Source organism: Triticum aestivum, chromosome 2B (genome assembly GCF_018294505.1).
Source record: "Triticum aestivum cultivar Chinese Spring chromosome 2B, IWGSC CS RefSeq v2.1, whole genome shotgun sequence".
Lineage (NCBI taxonomy): Eukaryota > Viridiplantae > Streptophyta > Magnoliopsida > Poales > Poaceae > Triticum > Triticum aestivum.
In genome coordinates this window covers 714,750,797-714,768,935 of record NC_057798.1, presented here as the reverse complement: position 1 = coordinate 714,768,935, position 18,139 = coordinate 714,750,797, and the positions used below count along the sequence as shown (strand labels likewise).

At 49.2% G+C, this 18,139-nt stretch overlaps 1 protein-coding gene across 1 annotated transcript; it reads right to left on the bottom strand.

The window, feature by feature from the left end:
- Positions 1-12,703: 12,703 nt before the first annotated feature.
- Positions 12,704-15,466, bottom strand: LOC123046902 (organic cation/carnitine transporter 4). Its single transcript, XM_044470340.1, has 3 exons — positions 14,829-15,466; positions 13,404-14,229; positions 12,704-13,322 (listed from the first exon to the last, which is right to left on the bottom strand). The coding sequence occupies exons 1-3, from the start codon at positions 15,202-15,204 to the stop codon at positions 12,971-12,973; spliced, it is 1,554 nt and encodes a 517-aa protein (XP_044326275.1). The 5' UTR covers positions 15,205-15,466; the 3' UTR covers positions 12,704-12,970.
- Between the last annotated feature and the right edge of the window lie 2,673 nt (positions 15,467-18,139).

Below are 18,139 nucleotides of genomic sequence, written 5' to 3'. Positions count from 1 at the left end.
TTGATGTTCCTTTTTGATTTCTACCTCTGCTGACTTCAGCATTGAAAATACTTCAGGAATAGTTTTCACCATCCCCTGCATATTGTAGTTCATCACAAAGCTCTTGTAGCTTGGTGGGAGCGACTGAAGGATTCTGTCAATGACCGCCTCGTCCGGGAGGTTAATGTCCAGCTGGGACAGGCGGTTGTGCAACCCAGACATTTTGAGTATGTGCTCACTGACAGAACTATTTTCCTCCATCTTACAACTATAGAACTTGTCGGAGACTTCATATCTCTCGACCCGGGCATGAGCATGGAAAACCATTTTCAGCTCCTCGAACATCTCATATGCTCCGTGTTGCTCAAAACGCTTTTGGAGCCCCGGTTCTAAGCTGTAAAGCATGCCGCACTGAACGAGGGAGTAATCATCAGCACCTGACTGCCAAGCGTTCATAACGTCTTGGTTCTCTGGGATGGGTGCTTCACCTAGCGGTCCTTCTAAGACATATGCTTTCTTGGCAGCTATGAGGATGATCCTCAGGTTCCAGACCCAGTCCGTATAGTTGCCGCCATCATCTTTCAGCTTGGTTTTCTCTAGGAACGCGTTGAAGTTTATGTTGACATGAGCGTTGGTCATTTGATCTACAAGACATTTTTTGCAAAGATTTTAGACTAAGCATCATAATTAAGTTCATCTAATCAAATTATTTAATGAATTCCCACTCAGATTAGACATCCCTCTAGTCATCTATGTGTTACATGATCCGAGTCGACTAGGCCGTGACCGATCATCACATGAGACGGACTAGTCATCATCGGTGAACATCTCCATGTTGATCGTATCTTCCATACAACTCATGTTCGACCTTTCGGTCTCTGTGTTCCGAGGCCATGTCTGTATATGCTAGGCTCATCAAGTTAACCTAAGTGTTTTGCATGTGTAAATCTATCTTACACCCGTTGTATGTGAATGTTAGAATCTATCACACCCGATCATCACGTGGTGCTTCGAAACAACGAACTGTCGCAACGGCGCACACTTAGGGGGAACACTTTCTTGAAATTATTATAAGGGATCATCTTATTTACTACCGTCGTTCTAAGTAAAGAAGATGCAAAAACATGATAAACATCACATGCAATCAAATAGTTGTGACATGATATGGCCAATATCATATAGCTCCTTTGATCTCCATCTTCGGGGCTCCATGATCCTCTTCGTCACCGGCATGACACCATGATCTCCATCATCATGATCTCCATCATCGTGTCTCCATGAAGTTGCTCGCCAACTATTACTTCTACTACTATAGCTAACGGTTTAGCAATAAAGTAAAGTAATTACATGGCGTTAAATCATTGACACGCGGGTCATACAATAATTAAGACACTCCTATGGCTCCTGCCGGTTGTCATACTCATCGACATGCAAGTCGTGATTCCTATTACAAGAACATGATCTCATACCTCACAATATATCATTCATCATTCATCACAACTTTTGGCCATATCGCATCACAAAGCAATTGCTGCAAAAACAAGTTAGACGTCCTCTAATTGTTGTTGCATCTTTTACGTGGCTGCAATAGGGTTCTAGCAAGAACGTTTTCTTACCTACGGAAAAGCCACAACGTGATTTGTCAACTTCTATTTACCCTTCATAAGGACCCTTTTCATCGAATCCGCTCCAACTAAAGTGGGAGAGACAGACACCCGCTAGCCACCTTATGCAACTTTTAGTGCATGTCAGTCGGTGGAACCTGTCTCACGTAAGTGTACGTGTAAGGTCGGTCCGGGCCGCTTCATCCCACAATACCGCTGAAGCAAAATAAGACTAGTAGTGGCAAGAAAGTTGACAACATCTACGCCCACAATAGAACGTGCAAAGAGAACTACACATAGACCTAGCTCATGATGCCACTGTTGGGGAACGTTGCAGAAAACAAAAAATTTCCTACGGTTTCACCAAGATCAATCTATGAGTTCATCTAGCAACGAGAGAGAGGAGTGCATCTACATACCCTTGTAGATCGAGCGAAAGCATTCAAGAGAACGGGGTTCAAGGAGTCGTACTCGTCGTGATCCAAATCACCGGAGATCCTAGCGTCGAACGGACGGCACCTCCGCGTTCAACACACGTACGGTCAGCGTGACATCTCCTCCTTCTTGATCCAGCAAGGGGGAAGGAGAGGTTGATGAAGATCCAGCAGCACGACGGCGTGGTGGTGGATGCAGCAGGGATCCCGGCAGGGCTTCGCCAAGCGTCTGCGAGAGGGAGAGGTGTAGCAAGGGGGAAGGGAGGCGCCAAGTGCAAGGGTGCGGCTGCCTTCCCTCCCCTTCTTTATATAGAGACCCCAACACTACTAGGAAAAGGCCTACTAATGGCGCACCTAATTTGGCCATTAATGGCGCATTAGTGGTGCGCCATTAGTGTCATGCCATTAGTATATTTTACTAATGGCGCACCACTGGTGCGCCATTAGTATCTGGTATACTAATGGCGGATCTCAGATGCGCCATTAGTATGCCTCCCAGGGGGCCATGTAGACCCAGGTGCTTTGGCATACTAATGGCGCACAACAACAAGATGCGCCATTAGTAACTTCGGCATACTAATGGCACACTATTTAATGATGCGCCATTAGTATCCTTTGGCATACTAATGGTGCACTGTGATGTGATGCGTCATTAGTATGAATATTAGTTTTTTTATTTTTTTATTTTCTGTTTTTTGCACAGGTTACAAAATGTATAATTGGACAAAATATAGACAGCACACATCAACAACAGATTCATCAAATACAATAGAAGATTAGTCTCTGAATACAATTCATCATATTAGTCTCCGAATACAATTCATCATATTAGTCTCCGAATTGAAAAGACCGAACAAAGATAGAACATTATATTACAAGTCTCGAGATCGCGAGTAGCGAGTTTGTCTTCACATTACAAGTCGATATCGATCATCTAAACTATCATCACATAGAAGAGAGCTGCGGTCATCACGATGAGCATCATCATGATGAAACTCGTCTTCATCTGGTTCCTCCAATGCTCCCTCCCCTCTCCCGCTAGATAGCGGGCGTATCTAGATTCGGCCTCGGCCCTAGTGGTGTACCCTTTGTAACTGTTACCGCTGAATCGGTGAACCTGTCTCCGACACTCCTCCCAGTCGTCGTAGACTCCGGGAACCTTACCCTTGTACACGACATACGACGGCATCGCTATGCACTAGCCAAACGAAACGTTAGTACCAATTCACAGACAATACATAAGCAATATATAAGTATGCAACAGAACGATCGGAAGAGAAAAGCAAGACATTAATAGCATCGATTACATCTAAGTCGAACGACTCTCGAAACCAAAGAGACATACTACAAGTTCATTAAAGTTTAATTACAACATGAGCCAATCGATGTTTCAGAACTAGACACAGCGTCACTGCTTTCGACTCGACTCAAGGGACCGGAGCGTGGATGAAGCTGCTGTCTATCATGGGAGTCATGAAATAACGGGCGTTGTCAGGCTGCATTTGTAGCATTGTGTCGATGTCACTGTTGGACGGTTGATTTCTGAGGTAGAACTGCCCCGAGGTACGAAGGACATCTTGATGGATGATTTCCGCAAACTCCGACTGGATGCGAAAGAATTCTTGTCTGATGTCCGCGTCCTGGACTGCCGACACGCTCGCGGCCCAATCTTTGAGTTTACTCGGTAGCAGAAGTTGATGATGGTCTCGTACGATCGCCCGCATGTGATGGATGGCGTAGTAGGCACCCTTCTGACCGCCAGGCGGCTGCTTGACGCAGCAGAACATCGTATTGTGGGAGAACATGTGCTTGCCGTACTTACGAATAGGCCTGGTGAAGGTGCCTCCAGATTTGGCGTAGCCGGGGAGAACATCATCAAGAACCTTCTTGACATTTGTGTAGTCTACGTTCGACTGACGGTCCGGGTCGAAATACGTGGCCATTGAATATTTGGGCTTAGAAGGATGAGCGTGCAATGTGTGTCACTGCAGAAAACACGGAATGTTAAAACAAAAACGATCGAAATCTAAGAATTCATATGTTACGGGCCGGTTGAGGGGAGGACTTACTCGGGAAAGTAAGGCACGAGTAAGTTATCCTTATCTTGGATTACCAGAATGACGCCTTCGAGGTAAGAACTCGCAACTTGCCGGTCCCCAACGCTGCCCAAGATCTTGGCACGCATGTAGAAGGGGTCGACTATCACGATGTCCGTGGTCTTGTCGCGAATGATCCGCATCTCCATACTCAGTGAAAATAGCCGAACGAAGGTGTAGTGCAGCGGATGAAGGTTCAACATAGCGTGGATGTCATCAAACCGCAGGACGATCATACGCCCGATGGAGTTATCCACAAAGCCCTTGCCCTCTCGCACCTTGGCCGCGAAAACTGGGTATGCCACATCCTTCTCTCTAAGACGCCGCTTCTCCAAAGAAAGAACACTGCCATGCAGACTCCGCATAGCACCGGTTGCAGCATTGAGTATATTTGTCGGTAGCATCGCCCTACCCGCCACATGCACCCTCCTCGAGATATCCTTAGGTGAAGGTGGCCCGTCCTGAGCACGGATCGTACTCGGTGCCGACTGGCTCGCACCCTTGTTAGTCTTTCCTTTGCGTGCCTTCTTCTTCTCCTGTAATGGGACCGAGTTCTGCTCACAGACCGCCTTCTTGAGTGTGTTGGGGCTGATAATATTTCGCACCTCACCTATCTGAGGCTCGGTGAAGTCGGTAGCTGGAGGCGTCTCCTGAGAGCTGAACGGCAGACGACGCTTGTTGCAACTTGGCTTCTCCGCGGTACCAGCTAGATCGCGCACGTCTTTTGTTGGGTTGGGTTCTTGAGAAGGAGGCCCCATGAAGTCGCCATCGTACCCATGATCGACAAAGTACTGATCGACGTTGCCAAATGTATCGGCGTCGTCGTCATTCTAATCCTGTGCCATATGCATGTTTGGATCCAGTGGCATAGGGATGTCCGGCACCGTTGCAGCGGTCTTGCCATGGGGCCGACTTGGCGCCGACACGACTGGCGGTGTTGTCTTTGGGGTGGTGTCCCCCGCCCCCAAACGAATCTGGCTCTTCGGCCAAAGCAGGGGCCAGCTCAGGCAGGCGCTGAGGGTCATCACGTCATCATCGTCGGCCCCGACGGGTCGAATCGGAGGTAACAACTCGTCGCAGCCTGGCAGCACCCGAACCAGTTGAACCCTAAACAAGTTGGGTGGCATCTGGGTACCGTGGAACAAGGGGTTGCCCGGTTGAACGATTTTGCCCTTGGCGACATCGACTAACTCGTTGTTCACGAAGTGCAGGAGAGTGCACGGAACGTCGGCGGCGCCCTGCGAAAACATGTAGGGCGTCAGGGATGCCCAGTCAAAGGCAAGGAGATGAAGTCCTCGGCCGAGAGAGGCTTAATTAGTTACCGTGACGATGGCGTCGAGCTCGGCTAATGTCGAGGCACCGCCAACGGCGGGCGTGCAGTTGACGGAGGGGCTGCTTGCTGCAGAGGTGCCGGCCGGCGTACACCCGGGTGCATTAAGCTCCCGTGCCGGCGTCAGAGACACCAATGCCGCCTCCGCCGGAGACACCAATGGCCCCGCCATCGCATTCTGCGAGTTGCTGGCCGTGAAGCTAGGAATCGGGGGCGGCCCCTGTTGGCCGCCCGCAATCCACGCACTCAACCCCTCGATCAAGGTAGGCACAATGGCGGTGATCGTCTCTCCGAGTTGTTGTTGCACTTGCTCTTGGACAATCTCCGGAATCCGCGCCACCTGTGCCTTGAGTTCTTGAACCTCGCCTGCCTGGCTTTCTGAGCTAGTCTTTTTCTCCTTTCGCCCACCATTGTTATAGTATGACGACCATTTTGTCGACAAGCCTTTGTCGGCCACACGACCAGCTGACGTCGGCTTACTGAGCTTATCCTTGTTCTTCATTACATTCAACGCCCTATTTAGAGTGGTGTCCCAAGGGTTGCTCTTAGTCGACCCCGCGCTACTGCTTTCAGTCGCCTGTGGAAGGAATGTGAACCATTTAGAAATTGGGCTTCATTAATTAGAATGCAACCATATGGAGCTAATTACGCGGGGGTGTATTCCTTACCAGAACAAGATCAAGCGCCCTGGTCTTCGGATCCGTGGTAAGCTCCTTTGTTTTTGGGTCCTTCTTGTACCGGGCCCTGACAAAGATCCTGGTCTTCTTGTCACCGTATTTATCGAAGAGGGGCGGTAGGCCTTGCTCGGCACGGTCCGCCTCCTCCTTGTCCCATATAGGCTCCTCCACTCTGTAACCGCCGGGACCGAGTGTGTGTTCCCCTAAGTTCAGCTCCCGCATTTCTTTCCCCCACTGACTTGATTGGGAGTTTGCGGTGCTCGAGCAATTGATCTTGAAGTCGTTGTAGTCATCTTCGGTGATCGAAGGATTTTTCTCCTTGATCTTCTCATAACTCTCACCTTTCTCGATCATTCTCTTCACATTGCTTTTCCAAGTAGACAGGGCCTTGCTCATCTTCGTGAGGGCAGCATTGTTCACTTTATTCCCTTTGAGGCTTGTGTTTTCAAATTCAGCGGGGAACTTGTATCGTTCGTGCAGCTTCGTGAAGAGGAGGTTGCGCAAATTCCCTCGGTCAGGATGCCTCAGGTTCGTGCATTTCGCAGCGACCCTCACAGTGACCCCATCCAGCGAGCCTGCCGAGGTGCCTGGTGACGGGCAGACCAACGGGGTTCTCGATTCCTAGATAATTCATGCAGTAGGAGATGCACTCTTCGGTCAGAAAGCCCCTGGCTATACTTCCCTCTGGACGTGACATGTTGCGAACGTATCCTTTGATGACACCATTCATCCTTTCGAACGGCATCATGCTGTGCAGGAACGTCGGCCCGAGTTGGATGATATCCTCCACTATATGGACCAGCAGATGCACCATAACGTCGAAGAATGCGGGCGGGAAGTACATCTCAAGCTCGCATAGTATCACCACGATCTCTTCCTGTAGCCTTCTGAGTTGCCTCATGCCAATCGACTTCCGAGAGATGACGCCGAAAAAGTTGCATAGGCCAAATAGCGTTTCATGGACGTGCGCGTCCATGATCCCACTGATTGCAACTGGAAGTATCTGCGTCATCAGCACGTGACAGTCGTGAGACTTCATCCCACTGAACTTCTGCTTCGCTGGGTCTAGGTATCTGCTTATCTTCCCCGCGTAACCGTAAGGAAGTTTTACTCCTAGGAGGCAGGTGAAAAACTGCTCGATCTCCTCCTGACTTAGAGTGAAGCACGCGGGAGGGTAGTCATTTCCGGTCTTCTTGGCACTTTTGCCTTTGCGACGACTTACTGTGTCCTGCTTCGCCTCATCATCATCATCATCATCATCATCATCATCAGCGTGAAGCTCCTGCCTGATGCCCATTGATTTCAAGTCTGCCCTTGCTTTCGGCCCATCTTTGGTCCTCTCTGGCATGTTGAGCAGGGTACCAAGCAGATTCTCGCACACGTTCTTCGTGATATGCATGACATCAAGGCTGTGAGGCACACGGTGGATCTTCCAGTACGGCAAGTCCTAGAAAACAGACCTCGTTTTCCATACCTTCAGCAGCGGCTCTGGCGCCTTTCGCTTCTTTTCCGGTTTTGGCGCCTTTTGCTTCTTTCCCGGCAGTGGGCAGTCTTTCCAATTTTTCAACAGCTTGTCTATTTCCTCGCCGCTCCTCGTACACAGGCGTTTTCGGGGTTTGGTTTCACCATCAAACAGATCCTTGTGTTTCCTCCACGGGTCATCGTCGCGAAGCCACCTTCGATGTCCCATGAACACGGTTTTCGAAGACCCGAGATCTCTATCTAGCTGGCGATACATTGTGTCATCCATGCACCTTACGCATCCAGAAAATCCGTGGACTACCTGCCCCGCGAGATATCCGTAACCGAGATAGTCGTGCACCGTCGTGAGCAGTGCGGCTCTCATAGGGAAATATTCTTTCTCTGCGGCGTCCCACGTATTGGCTGGCGTTTTCCATAGCATGTCAAGCTCCTCTTTCAGCAGCCCTAGACACAGATTGATGTCGTTCCCTGGTTGTTTCGGTCCTTCAATTAGCATACTCATGTGAATGTACTTCCTCTTCATGCACAACCAGGGGGGAAGGTTGTAGATCCACACAAACACAGGCCAGGTGCTATGTGTGCTTCTCTGGCTGCCAAATGGATTGACTCCATCGGTGCTCGCGCCCAGCACGATGTTCCTTGGATCGTTCCCAAATTCTAGGTCTTCGAAGTTCAACGCTTGCCACTGGCTCGCATCCTTAGGGTGACTCAGCATCTTGTCTTTTTTATCTATCTCCGGATCATTTGCGTCATCTTCTCGCTTCTTCTCCTCCCTATCCGCATGCCAACGTAGGAGCTTTGCTACCTTAGGGTCCGCGAAATACCGCTGCAGACGAGGAGTGATCGGAAAGTACCACACCACTTTTCGAGGAGCTTTCTTCCTCTTCTTGTATCGAGTGACGCCGCACACCGGACATATGGTAGACTCCGCGTGCTCGTCCTGATAAATGATGCAATTGTTCATGCACACATGGTATTTCACGTGCGGTAAATCCAGAGGACACACGATTTTCTTCGCCTTCTCCAAACTGGTCCGGCACTTGTTCCCCTTAGGAAGACGTTCGTGCCAGAATGACATGTTCTCGTCGAAGCATGCGTCGGTCATTTTGTGTTTTACCTTCATCTCCAGAGCCATGAGCGTTACTTTCAGGAGGGTATCCTCGGTCCTGCATCCTTCATACAATGGAGTAACCGCGTCTAACTCAAGTTGATCCATCTTGGCTTTCTCTCGGGCGGCAGCTCTTGCGTTATCCGTCAGCTTGAGAAGCAGCTCTTGAATATGAGGGTCCTGCACCCAGCCCATCGATGGTCCAGCGTCGTCTGCTCCGCCGGCATCATCATCTTCATGATCATGCCCGTCGTCTGCTCCGGCATCTTCCTCATCATCATGTCCTGCATCTTCTACATGATGACTGTGTATAGCATCACCGTCGTGATCATCTCCTGGGGATTCTTCGTCTTCTCGCCCGCCCGAGCCGCGGTGGTTGTCTTGCTGCCCTGCCCGGCCCCCATGGACGACTTCGTAGTCATATTCATCACCTTGCCACCGATAGCCATCCATGAAACCACGCAAGAGCAGGTGGTCCCGCACCTGCTCGGAATCCGGGTCCGCAATAAGGCTCTTCAGCTTGCATCTTCGACACGGACATCTTATCTCTGTCTCATTCTTTTGAAGCATCTCGGCCTTCGCGGACCTCAAAAACCTATTCATGATGCCTTCGGTCATCGTGCGGACCATGGTCGCCTGCGGGGTAGAGCAAAACGATATTTTAGAACCAAGAAAAAATTTGGCATGACTTTCCCTAAAAATAGGACCAAAAAGAATGCTTAATGCCAAAATTCTCGCCGAAACGGAAATGAATCAACATTCCGGCAAAATATTGGCAACTATCGCATTTCAAATGCCGGTACACCTCCAAACACAAACACATATGCAACACCACAAACATATGCAACACCACAAACATACATAGATCTAGCTAGGCCATAAAAAGTGCATGTGCACATTGTTGTAGGGAGAACAACATAAATATAGCTTCCCCCCTTACTTACCTATCAAAACAAGGTAATTTAACCACTTAATTTGAATGAATCTATGGTGGAAATGAGGTGAAAAAGAGGAGGCACCCGAGACAAGGAGGAGGTGGAGAGAATGAAGTGGGAAGAAATTGAGTGTGGGTAGGAGAGGCTGTCCAATATATCTTGTTGCTGCCCACTTACTAATGGCGCACCAACTCTAAATGCGCCATTAGTAATCCAGGTTACTAATGGCGCACCTTCTGGTGGTGCGCCATTAGTAGTTTAAAAAAACATACTAATGGCGCACTGTTCCACAGTGCGCCATTACTAGTTTAAACTAGTAATGGCGCATGGTGGAACAATGCGCCATTAGTAGTTTTGCAAAAAAAGGAATAAAAAATATAATAAAAAACAACATCAGTGGCACACTTTCCGACAGGTGCGCCATTACTAGTTACAACTAGTAATGGCGCACTGAGTCTGGATGCGCCATTAGTATGTTTGGACAGGCGCACTAGTTCAAAAAAAAATTTGATACTAATGGCGCACCTTGGGCCAGGTGGGCCATTAGTAGTTTCAACTCTAATGGCGTATCAGAAGGTGGTGCGCCATTAGTACATACTAATGGCGCACCGCTTGTCTGGTGCGCCATTAGTGTCAATCCCATCTATAGCCCTTTTTCTAGTAGTGCAGGGGGGGGCGGCGGCCAAGGGGGTGCCTTGCCCCCCAAGGCAAGTGGAGGCGCCCCCTCCCCTAGGGTTCCCAACCCTAGGCGCAGGGGGGGGCAAGGGGATGGGGGCGCACCAGCCCACCAGGGGCTGGTTCCCCTCCCACTTCAGCCCATGGGGCCCTCCGGGATGGGTGGCCCCACCCGGTGGACCCCCGGGACCCTTCCGGTGGTCCCGGTACAATACCGGTGACCCCCGAAACTTTCCCGATGGCCGAAACTCGACTTCCCATATATAATTCTTTACCTCCGGACCATTCCGGAACTCCTCGTGACGTCCGAGATCTCATCCAGGACTCCGAACAACTTTCATTTTTCTGCATACTAATATCTCTACAACCCTAGCGTCACCGAACCTTAAGTGTGTAGACCCTACGGGTTCGGGAGACACGTAGACATGACCGAGACGGCTCTCCGGTCAATAACCAACAGCGGGATCTGGATACCCATGTTGGTTCCCACATGCTCCTCGATGATCTCATCGGATGAACCACGAGGATTCAAGCAACCCCGTATACAATTTCCTTTGTTAATCGGTATGTTACTTGCCCGAGATTCGATCGTCGATATCCCAATACCTCGTTCAATCTCGTTACCGGCAAGTCACTTTACTCGTACCGTAATGCATGATCCCGTGACCAGACACTTGGTCACTTTGAGCTCATTATGATGATGCATTACTGAGTGGGCCCAGAGATACCTCTCCGTCATACGGAGTGACAAATCCCAGTCTCGATCCGTGTCAACCCAACAGATACTTTCAGAGATACCCGTAGTATACCTTTATAGTCACCCAGTTACGTTGTGACGTTTGGTACACCCAAAGCACTCCTACGGTGTCCGGGAGTTACACGATCTCATGGTCTAAGGAAAAGATACTTGACATTGGAAAAGCTCTAGCAAACGAACTACACGATCTTGTGCTATGCTTAGGATTGGGTCTTGTTCATCACATCATTCTCCTAATGATGTGATCCCGTTATCAATGACATCCAATGTCCATAGTCAGGAAACCATGACTATAACGAGCTAGTCAACTAGAGGCTCACTAGGGACATATTATGGTCTATGTATTCACACATGTATTACGATTTCCGGATAACACAATTATAGCATGAATAAAAGACAATTATCATGAACAAGAAAATATAATAATAATTCTTTTATTATAGCCTGTAGGGCATATTTCCAACAAGTTGAAGTATCAACCCTACTGGATAGTTATTGTTTGGCTTCGGGACATAGGATAAATCATGAAAAGTCCTCCATTTTTTGATTGTGGCCCATGAGTCCGCATACCTATCAGAAGTAGGGGATTTTTTCATACTTCACTGGGAGCACACGACGTCCTTCACCTATGACATTCAACGGTGTGACTCTGGTAAGAGCTTTTGCCACAAGAACGCGTGCCCGGCCCCTTACATAATCGCCTTCATAGAAAAACCTTGGCGCCAACTGAACCTCTTTGTCACGGCCAATGCGACGAGCTAACTGATCCACTATACCCGCATCACGGTACATATCTAGGATCCCATGAATCTGAGCCAAAACGTACATGCCATAGAACACCACCAAAGTAGGGTCTGTTTTTCCATCATAGTCCTCCGCGAGTAATCCCATACCTCGGAACAACCAGGGGCCGCCATGGACGACCTTCTTCCGGTCATTGAGACAAAACATCTGGAAGACAAAAAGTTTGTCTCCTGCCTCTCTATACTTTGGAACATGAGCCAGCCCCCAGATCGATTTGAGCGTCTCGAACATCGCTGATGAACTAATTAAAGGGACGAGTTGTGTTCAACCTGCCAATCACGAGCCATCTTGCATCTGCCTCACATTTCTTCATTTCCTCCTCCCCCACGATCACATCGTCCAGTTCGTTATCGTCCAAGTGCTACAACATCTCTTCGAGGTTCTTCCGCTCTAGCCCCCCGAAGACGACGATCCTGCCGGCGCCGCCATCTTGGGTACAGATCAGATCCTCCTCTCCATAGCCCGGCCAGCAGCAGTCACGAGAGACTGCACCGGTGGCTAGGTTCCGTGGCCGGTAAACTCGCAGCCGTGATGGAGTTGCCGCCTGAGGAGAGAAACCCTAAACGAGAGGGTACGTTACACATGACTACATGAGGTTTTTTTTTTAGATTCGGCAACCTTTATTAAACAATAATCATATCAGTTACAAGGAAGGGGAGTAAGAAATCAGGAGGTTTATCTCGCCACTCTCCAGAAAAATTTCCTCTGTAACTAGCCCGAGCAAGCCCATGCGCTACCACATTACCTTCCCGAGCACAATGAACAACAGTCGCCCTGCCGAACGCAGTCAATAACTTTCGACAGTCATGAGTAACAACCAAATTGACGGAGGGAGTATTTTTTTCCAACAAACAAATTAACTAGTACAGGAGGTTGTTAACACTATAAAACAAGACCCAAAAGAATGGCATACACAGACACACAAAACTAGAAACATACTACATGTAGAAACATTCAACTGAATTCCTAAAAACTAAGCTAGACATTAGCACAAAGCCAAATAACAATTCGTTCAAGCATGTGCCAATCGCTCTTGTGTGCAACATCCCCGTGCTAACATCTTTAAGTCACGATAATTACAAAAGCTAGTCAAATTTCGGAGTTCCCCGATATAACTTCTTCTTCACTTGTAGGTGCCCTCTCCCCTTTCTCCAGCCCGAACATGGTGTCGTACAAGGGCTTGTTCATAGTCTCTGGGAGGCAGATCACAAGCAGCCCACCAATGATGCCAAACACGCCGAACACCGCGAATGGCACTTGCTCCCCAAGCACCACCACCAAGGGCGCCAGTATGGCGCCCATCTGCGATGCCTGTGCTGTACATCCCATCGCCGCGGTACGTACAGCTGTTGGGAACAACTCTGCAGTGTATACGACCAACAGGCTGTATGTCGCTGCCATTCCAAAGATTCCTACCATCCCGCATGCCATCCTCACCACCCTACAATGACACGCAATTGTGTGCGGTTAAACCAAACCTCACCCTGTCGTGCACATGCAAAATCAAGAAGCGTTCAATTACCTCAAGGCACCGACACCGGCAATAAGACTGGCAGATGTGCAGAAAATGCCGCTGAGAATCATCGAGCCAATAGCGAGTGGTTTCCGGCCAAAACGTTGGAGGAGCACCGTAGTAAGCAGGAACCCGGGCATCTCAGCGAGACAGTTAGCAACCACGCTGATGTAAAGGTTAAGCTTTAGGTTGACCACATTGAGGCTCAGCCCAAAGTACACTGCGGAGCAAAGGAAGCTGATGATCACCGAGAGCACGAGCCTGCCCCGCGTTGCCCGCGATCGAAACACATCCAAGATCGTCGACGACGACTCCTCAACCTTCTTGTTGAGGTCATCTTCATCATCGAGCTTGAGGGTGACACCATCTGGGATGCTTCGGCCATTAGTGGATGCAATGTTTCGTAGAATCCGCATCGCGTCGTCGGTGCGCCGCCGCACAAGGTACCAACGCGGGGACTCGGATACGAACGGCATGACGACGAGCGCGAAGACAAGGGATGGCATGGAAGTGACGACGTAGAGCAAGCGCCAGGATGACTGGCACATCGCGGCTATGCCGGCAAGGGCTGCGATGCCTCCGGAGAAGAAGTAGCAAGTGGACATGCCGGTGACCCCACGATAGGTTGGGCCTATCGGCTCCGTGGCGAGGACGAAGGCACAAAGGCAAACGCTTCCGGCGCTAAATCCTGTGAGAAGGCGCAAGGCCATGTAGACCCAATAATTGGGGGAGAGCGCGGTGAGGAGGCCGAAGATGGCATTGAGAAAGCACACCACGTGTAGTGTCCCCTTCCGACCCATAAAAGAGTCTGACAGATGCCCAAAAACGCCAGCGCCTGCAACACGCAAACAATATAATGAACAACTACATGAAACAAAAATGACAACATAAAAAAAGCTGTTGGATTGAACCAGGTTTTGTGTTGTAATCCAGTTGATAACTTACTTACTCCAGCAATTTCCTCTAACTTAACTTATGTGAATAACATGTGGGCCAACTAACATGTCAGCCACTGCCAAGTCACCTACCGACGGAACTTTCCTGTTTTTTTCCTCTAAAAATGGCGTTCATAGTATAAGCCACTGAGCAGACTATGAGTGGTTGATTTGATTGTGCAGTAATTGCGAACACAACTTGCTAATCTAAAAAAAGGAAACACTGCTGGATGACAGTAAATGCAACATTTTACCTGCTTATACTACTACGTTACGGCTGACAGATTCCGCTGCAGTTGAGTAGAAAAATATGCAGCGAGAGTCCAACAAGGGATGAGGTAAAATACAACAAGAGGTGTACAACGCTTGTGATGTCGTAAGCGGCTAGAGAGCAATCACGGATCGCCATCAGGACGGCTAGATAGGATAGACGAACCATCGAGACGGACGGTGGAGCCGTTCAACCGATGGGAGCAGAGCAGAGGAGTGACGTACTCACCGATCATGCAGCCGGCGAAGAACAAGGCCTGGACGAGGCCGACCTTGTAGCGCTCGCCGCAGACGAGGCCCCACTCGGCCACGGTCGACGAGCCGCTCCCCTGCTCCCACTCCCACCCGGCCGCGGCGCCGGCGCAGCGGTCGCCGCACCGCCCGTCCCCCGCGGGGCACCACATGGCCGGCTCGCGGTCGGCGAAGATCATCACCATGGTGTGCATCGCCTCCAGCGTCCACGCCGCCGTCACCAGCAGGAAGTGCCACAGCTGCCACCTCCCGAACTCCCCCGCGTGCAACGCCAGCGCGTCGTCGATGCTCAAGCGCTCGCCGCCGCCACCGCCGCTGGCGGAGGCGGGGAGGAGCGCCTCGGTGGTCGACATGGCCGCGCGTACGTCGCGGAGCGAGCGTGGTGCTGGCAGTACTCTGGTTTACTTGGCTCGGCGCTCGTCGTTAGCTAGCAGCCACGACGCGTGCTACTTGTAGCCGCGTAGGCGGAGCGAGGCAGCTGCCCTACACAGGAGTCAACTGTGGCGCGGTCTCGGTCATCGCGTGTATCGTGCGATCAAATAAAAGGCCAAATATTCATCCGTATCGGCGACTGAGTTGGTTATGCTAGCTGCACAGATTGACTCGCTGCGAGTACACTCTAAATAAACAAGGTGTAGGCATCACGACACCAGTGGCGTTTTGGCAGGACCCGGACTATGTATGGGGGAACCAAGGCTAGGCAGGAACATCTAACCAATTTTCATTTTATATATGCCACCAGCTAGTGTTTTCTCTGGACAGCCATTGTTCGTGAATGAAGCATTTATACCTAGTAATACTAGATCGAAGAAGCAGTTAACTTCTCCCTCATCCAGATCGGCCATCTGCTGCAACGCGGTCCAGCCTGGTGCCGGTTGCTGCCATGGCAGCCGTCAGATCCACTGTGCGTAGTATTAAGGAAGCATGTCTGCCCGATCCAAGATGCGTCAGCAAAATCGCCAAGCTGAAAGATGGAGGATGAAGGGGATGCAGGAGCGACATAACCGTTTCCCAGGAATGGATTCTTGATGGAGGGGATTGCAGAGGAATCCAAATTATGGTTGTGTTTTTACCTTAATATGTAAAGAATGGAAGCTGGGTAAGCCGTTGGATACTCAATCATAAGAGCAACTCTACCAGAGTTGCCGTATCATCAGTTGTCACAACGCATAGGGAGCCCTCCATATACGTTTGGAGACCGGCAGGCGGCACGCAAACTCAATGTTGTCGTATCCCAGCCTTCCAACCAAATTACAACAGTGTTGGAGGCCAAAAAATCTGGCCATTAACTTGGTTGTTTGTCGGTACCTCTCTAGGGCTATGTTAACCTAAAACAAACCGATGCTCAAATTGATGAGAATGCTCTACGTAATACGAATGTGGGAATCAAAAAGCAACAATATTGCTTATGTATTGGTCAATGGTGACACCGCTAGGAGGATTGTGCTTCGCTTGCTCCAAACAACCCGACTAATGATTGCACATCTCTTGAGTTGTACCTCATCGGTTGTGAGAGATTTGAGGGAAAGATGTGTTCTCCGCGCGAGATGATGTTTGAAACGCTCCTCGATGCACTTCCAATACTTTGCACTCGTTTGATCTTTCCCGGTGACCTCATCGAGAGAGATATCTTCCCATGCCATGACAAGAGCAATATACTCGTTGAGCTTGAACTTTGCTCCCCGAATTGCAACCTTCCTCCATGAGTCAGAGGGTTCAAATTGATCAAATTTCATATACTGGCGGAACGCATGATCAAAAAGCGAGAATGATGCACCCTCGAGATCGACATCATTTGTCCTAGAATCACCCATCATACTATCAAGAAATGGTTCACCATTTAGGCTAATTTCCCCAAATCACAAATCATCGTAAAATCACAACCATTGCACATTTGCCAACAATTTTCCATGATTACCTCACACTCAAAATATAAGGAAAATGATGGCATTTTTTACCCATCGTCTTTTCTGGTCTGACGTAGAAACGGGGAGGATCCCTTGTTTCTCATGCCATAGGGACACACCGAGGAGGGGCTACACCGTGACCCTTCCATGTTTTATTCTTCGTCACGATTGGGGGAGGCCATTGCCTGGACGCGGAGGCATATATGGTCTGCCACCTCTATGCTGGACTCTTTATCAGCAGGGTGGATGATACGTCTCCAACGTATCTATAATTTTTGATTGTTCCATGCTATTATATTACCTGTTTTGGATGCTTATGGGCTTTATTTTACATATTTATATCATTTTTGGGACTAACCTACTAACCGGAGGCCCAGCCCATATTGCTGTTTTTTTGCCTATTTCAGTATTTCGAAGAAAAGGAATATCAAACGGAGTCCAAACGGAATGAAACTTTCGGGAGCGTTATTTTTGGAACAAATATGATCCGGAGAGCCTGGAGTGCAAGTCAAGAAAGCTCCGAGGGCCCCACGAGATAGGAGGCCCCCCCTGTAGGGCGCGCCCCCTGTCTCGTGGGCCCCTCGGGCATCCACCGATGTACTTCTTCCTCCTATATATACCTACGGACCCCGAAAATATCCAGGGGCACCACGAAACACAATTTCCACCACTTTAACCTTCTGTATCCGCGAGATCCCATCTTGGAGCCTTCGCCGACACTCTGTCGGAGGGGGAATCGACCACGGAGGGCCTCTACATCAACATCCTTGCCCCTCCTATGAGTTGTGAGTAGTTTACCACAGACCTACGGGTCCATAGTTATTAGCTAGATGGCTTCTTCTCTCTTTTTGGATCTCAATACAATGATCTCCCCCTCTCTTGTGGAGATCTATTCGATGTAATGTCTTTTTGCGGAGTGTTTGTCAAGATCCGATGAATTGTGAGTTTATGTTCAGATTTATCTATGGTTATTAATTGAATCTTCTCTGAATTCTTTTATGTATGATTGAGTTATCTTTGCAAGTCTCTTCGAATTATCGGTTTGGTTTGGCCTACTAGATTGATCTTTCTTGCCATGGGAGAAGTGCTTAGCTTTGGGTTCAATCTTGCGGTGTTCTTACCTAGTGACAGAAAGGTTTGCAAGATACGTATTGTATTGTTTCCATGGAGGATAACAAGATGGGGTTTATATCATATTGCATGAGTTTATCCCTCTACATCATATCATCTTGCTTAAAGCGTTACTCCGTTCTTATGAACTTAATACTCTAGATGCATGCTGGATAGCGGTCGATGTGTGGAGTAATAGTAGTAGATGCAGGCAGGAGTCGGTCTACTTGTTTTGGATGTGATGCCTATATACATGATCATGCCTAGATAA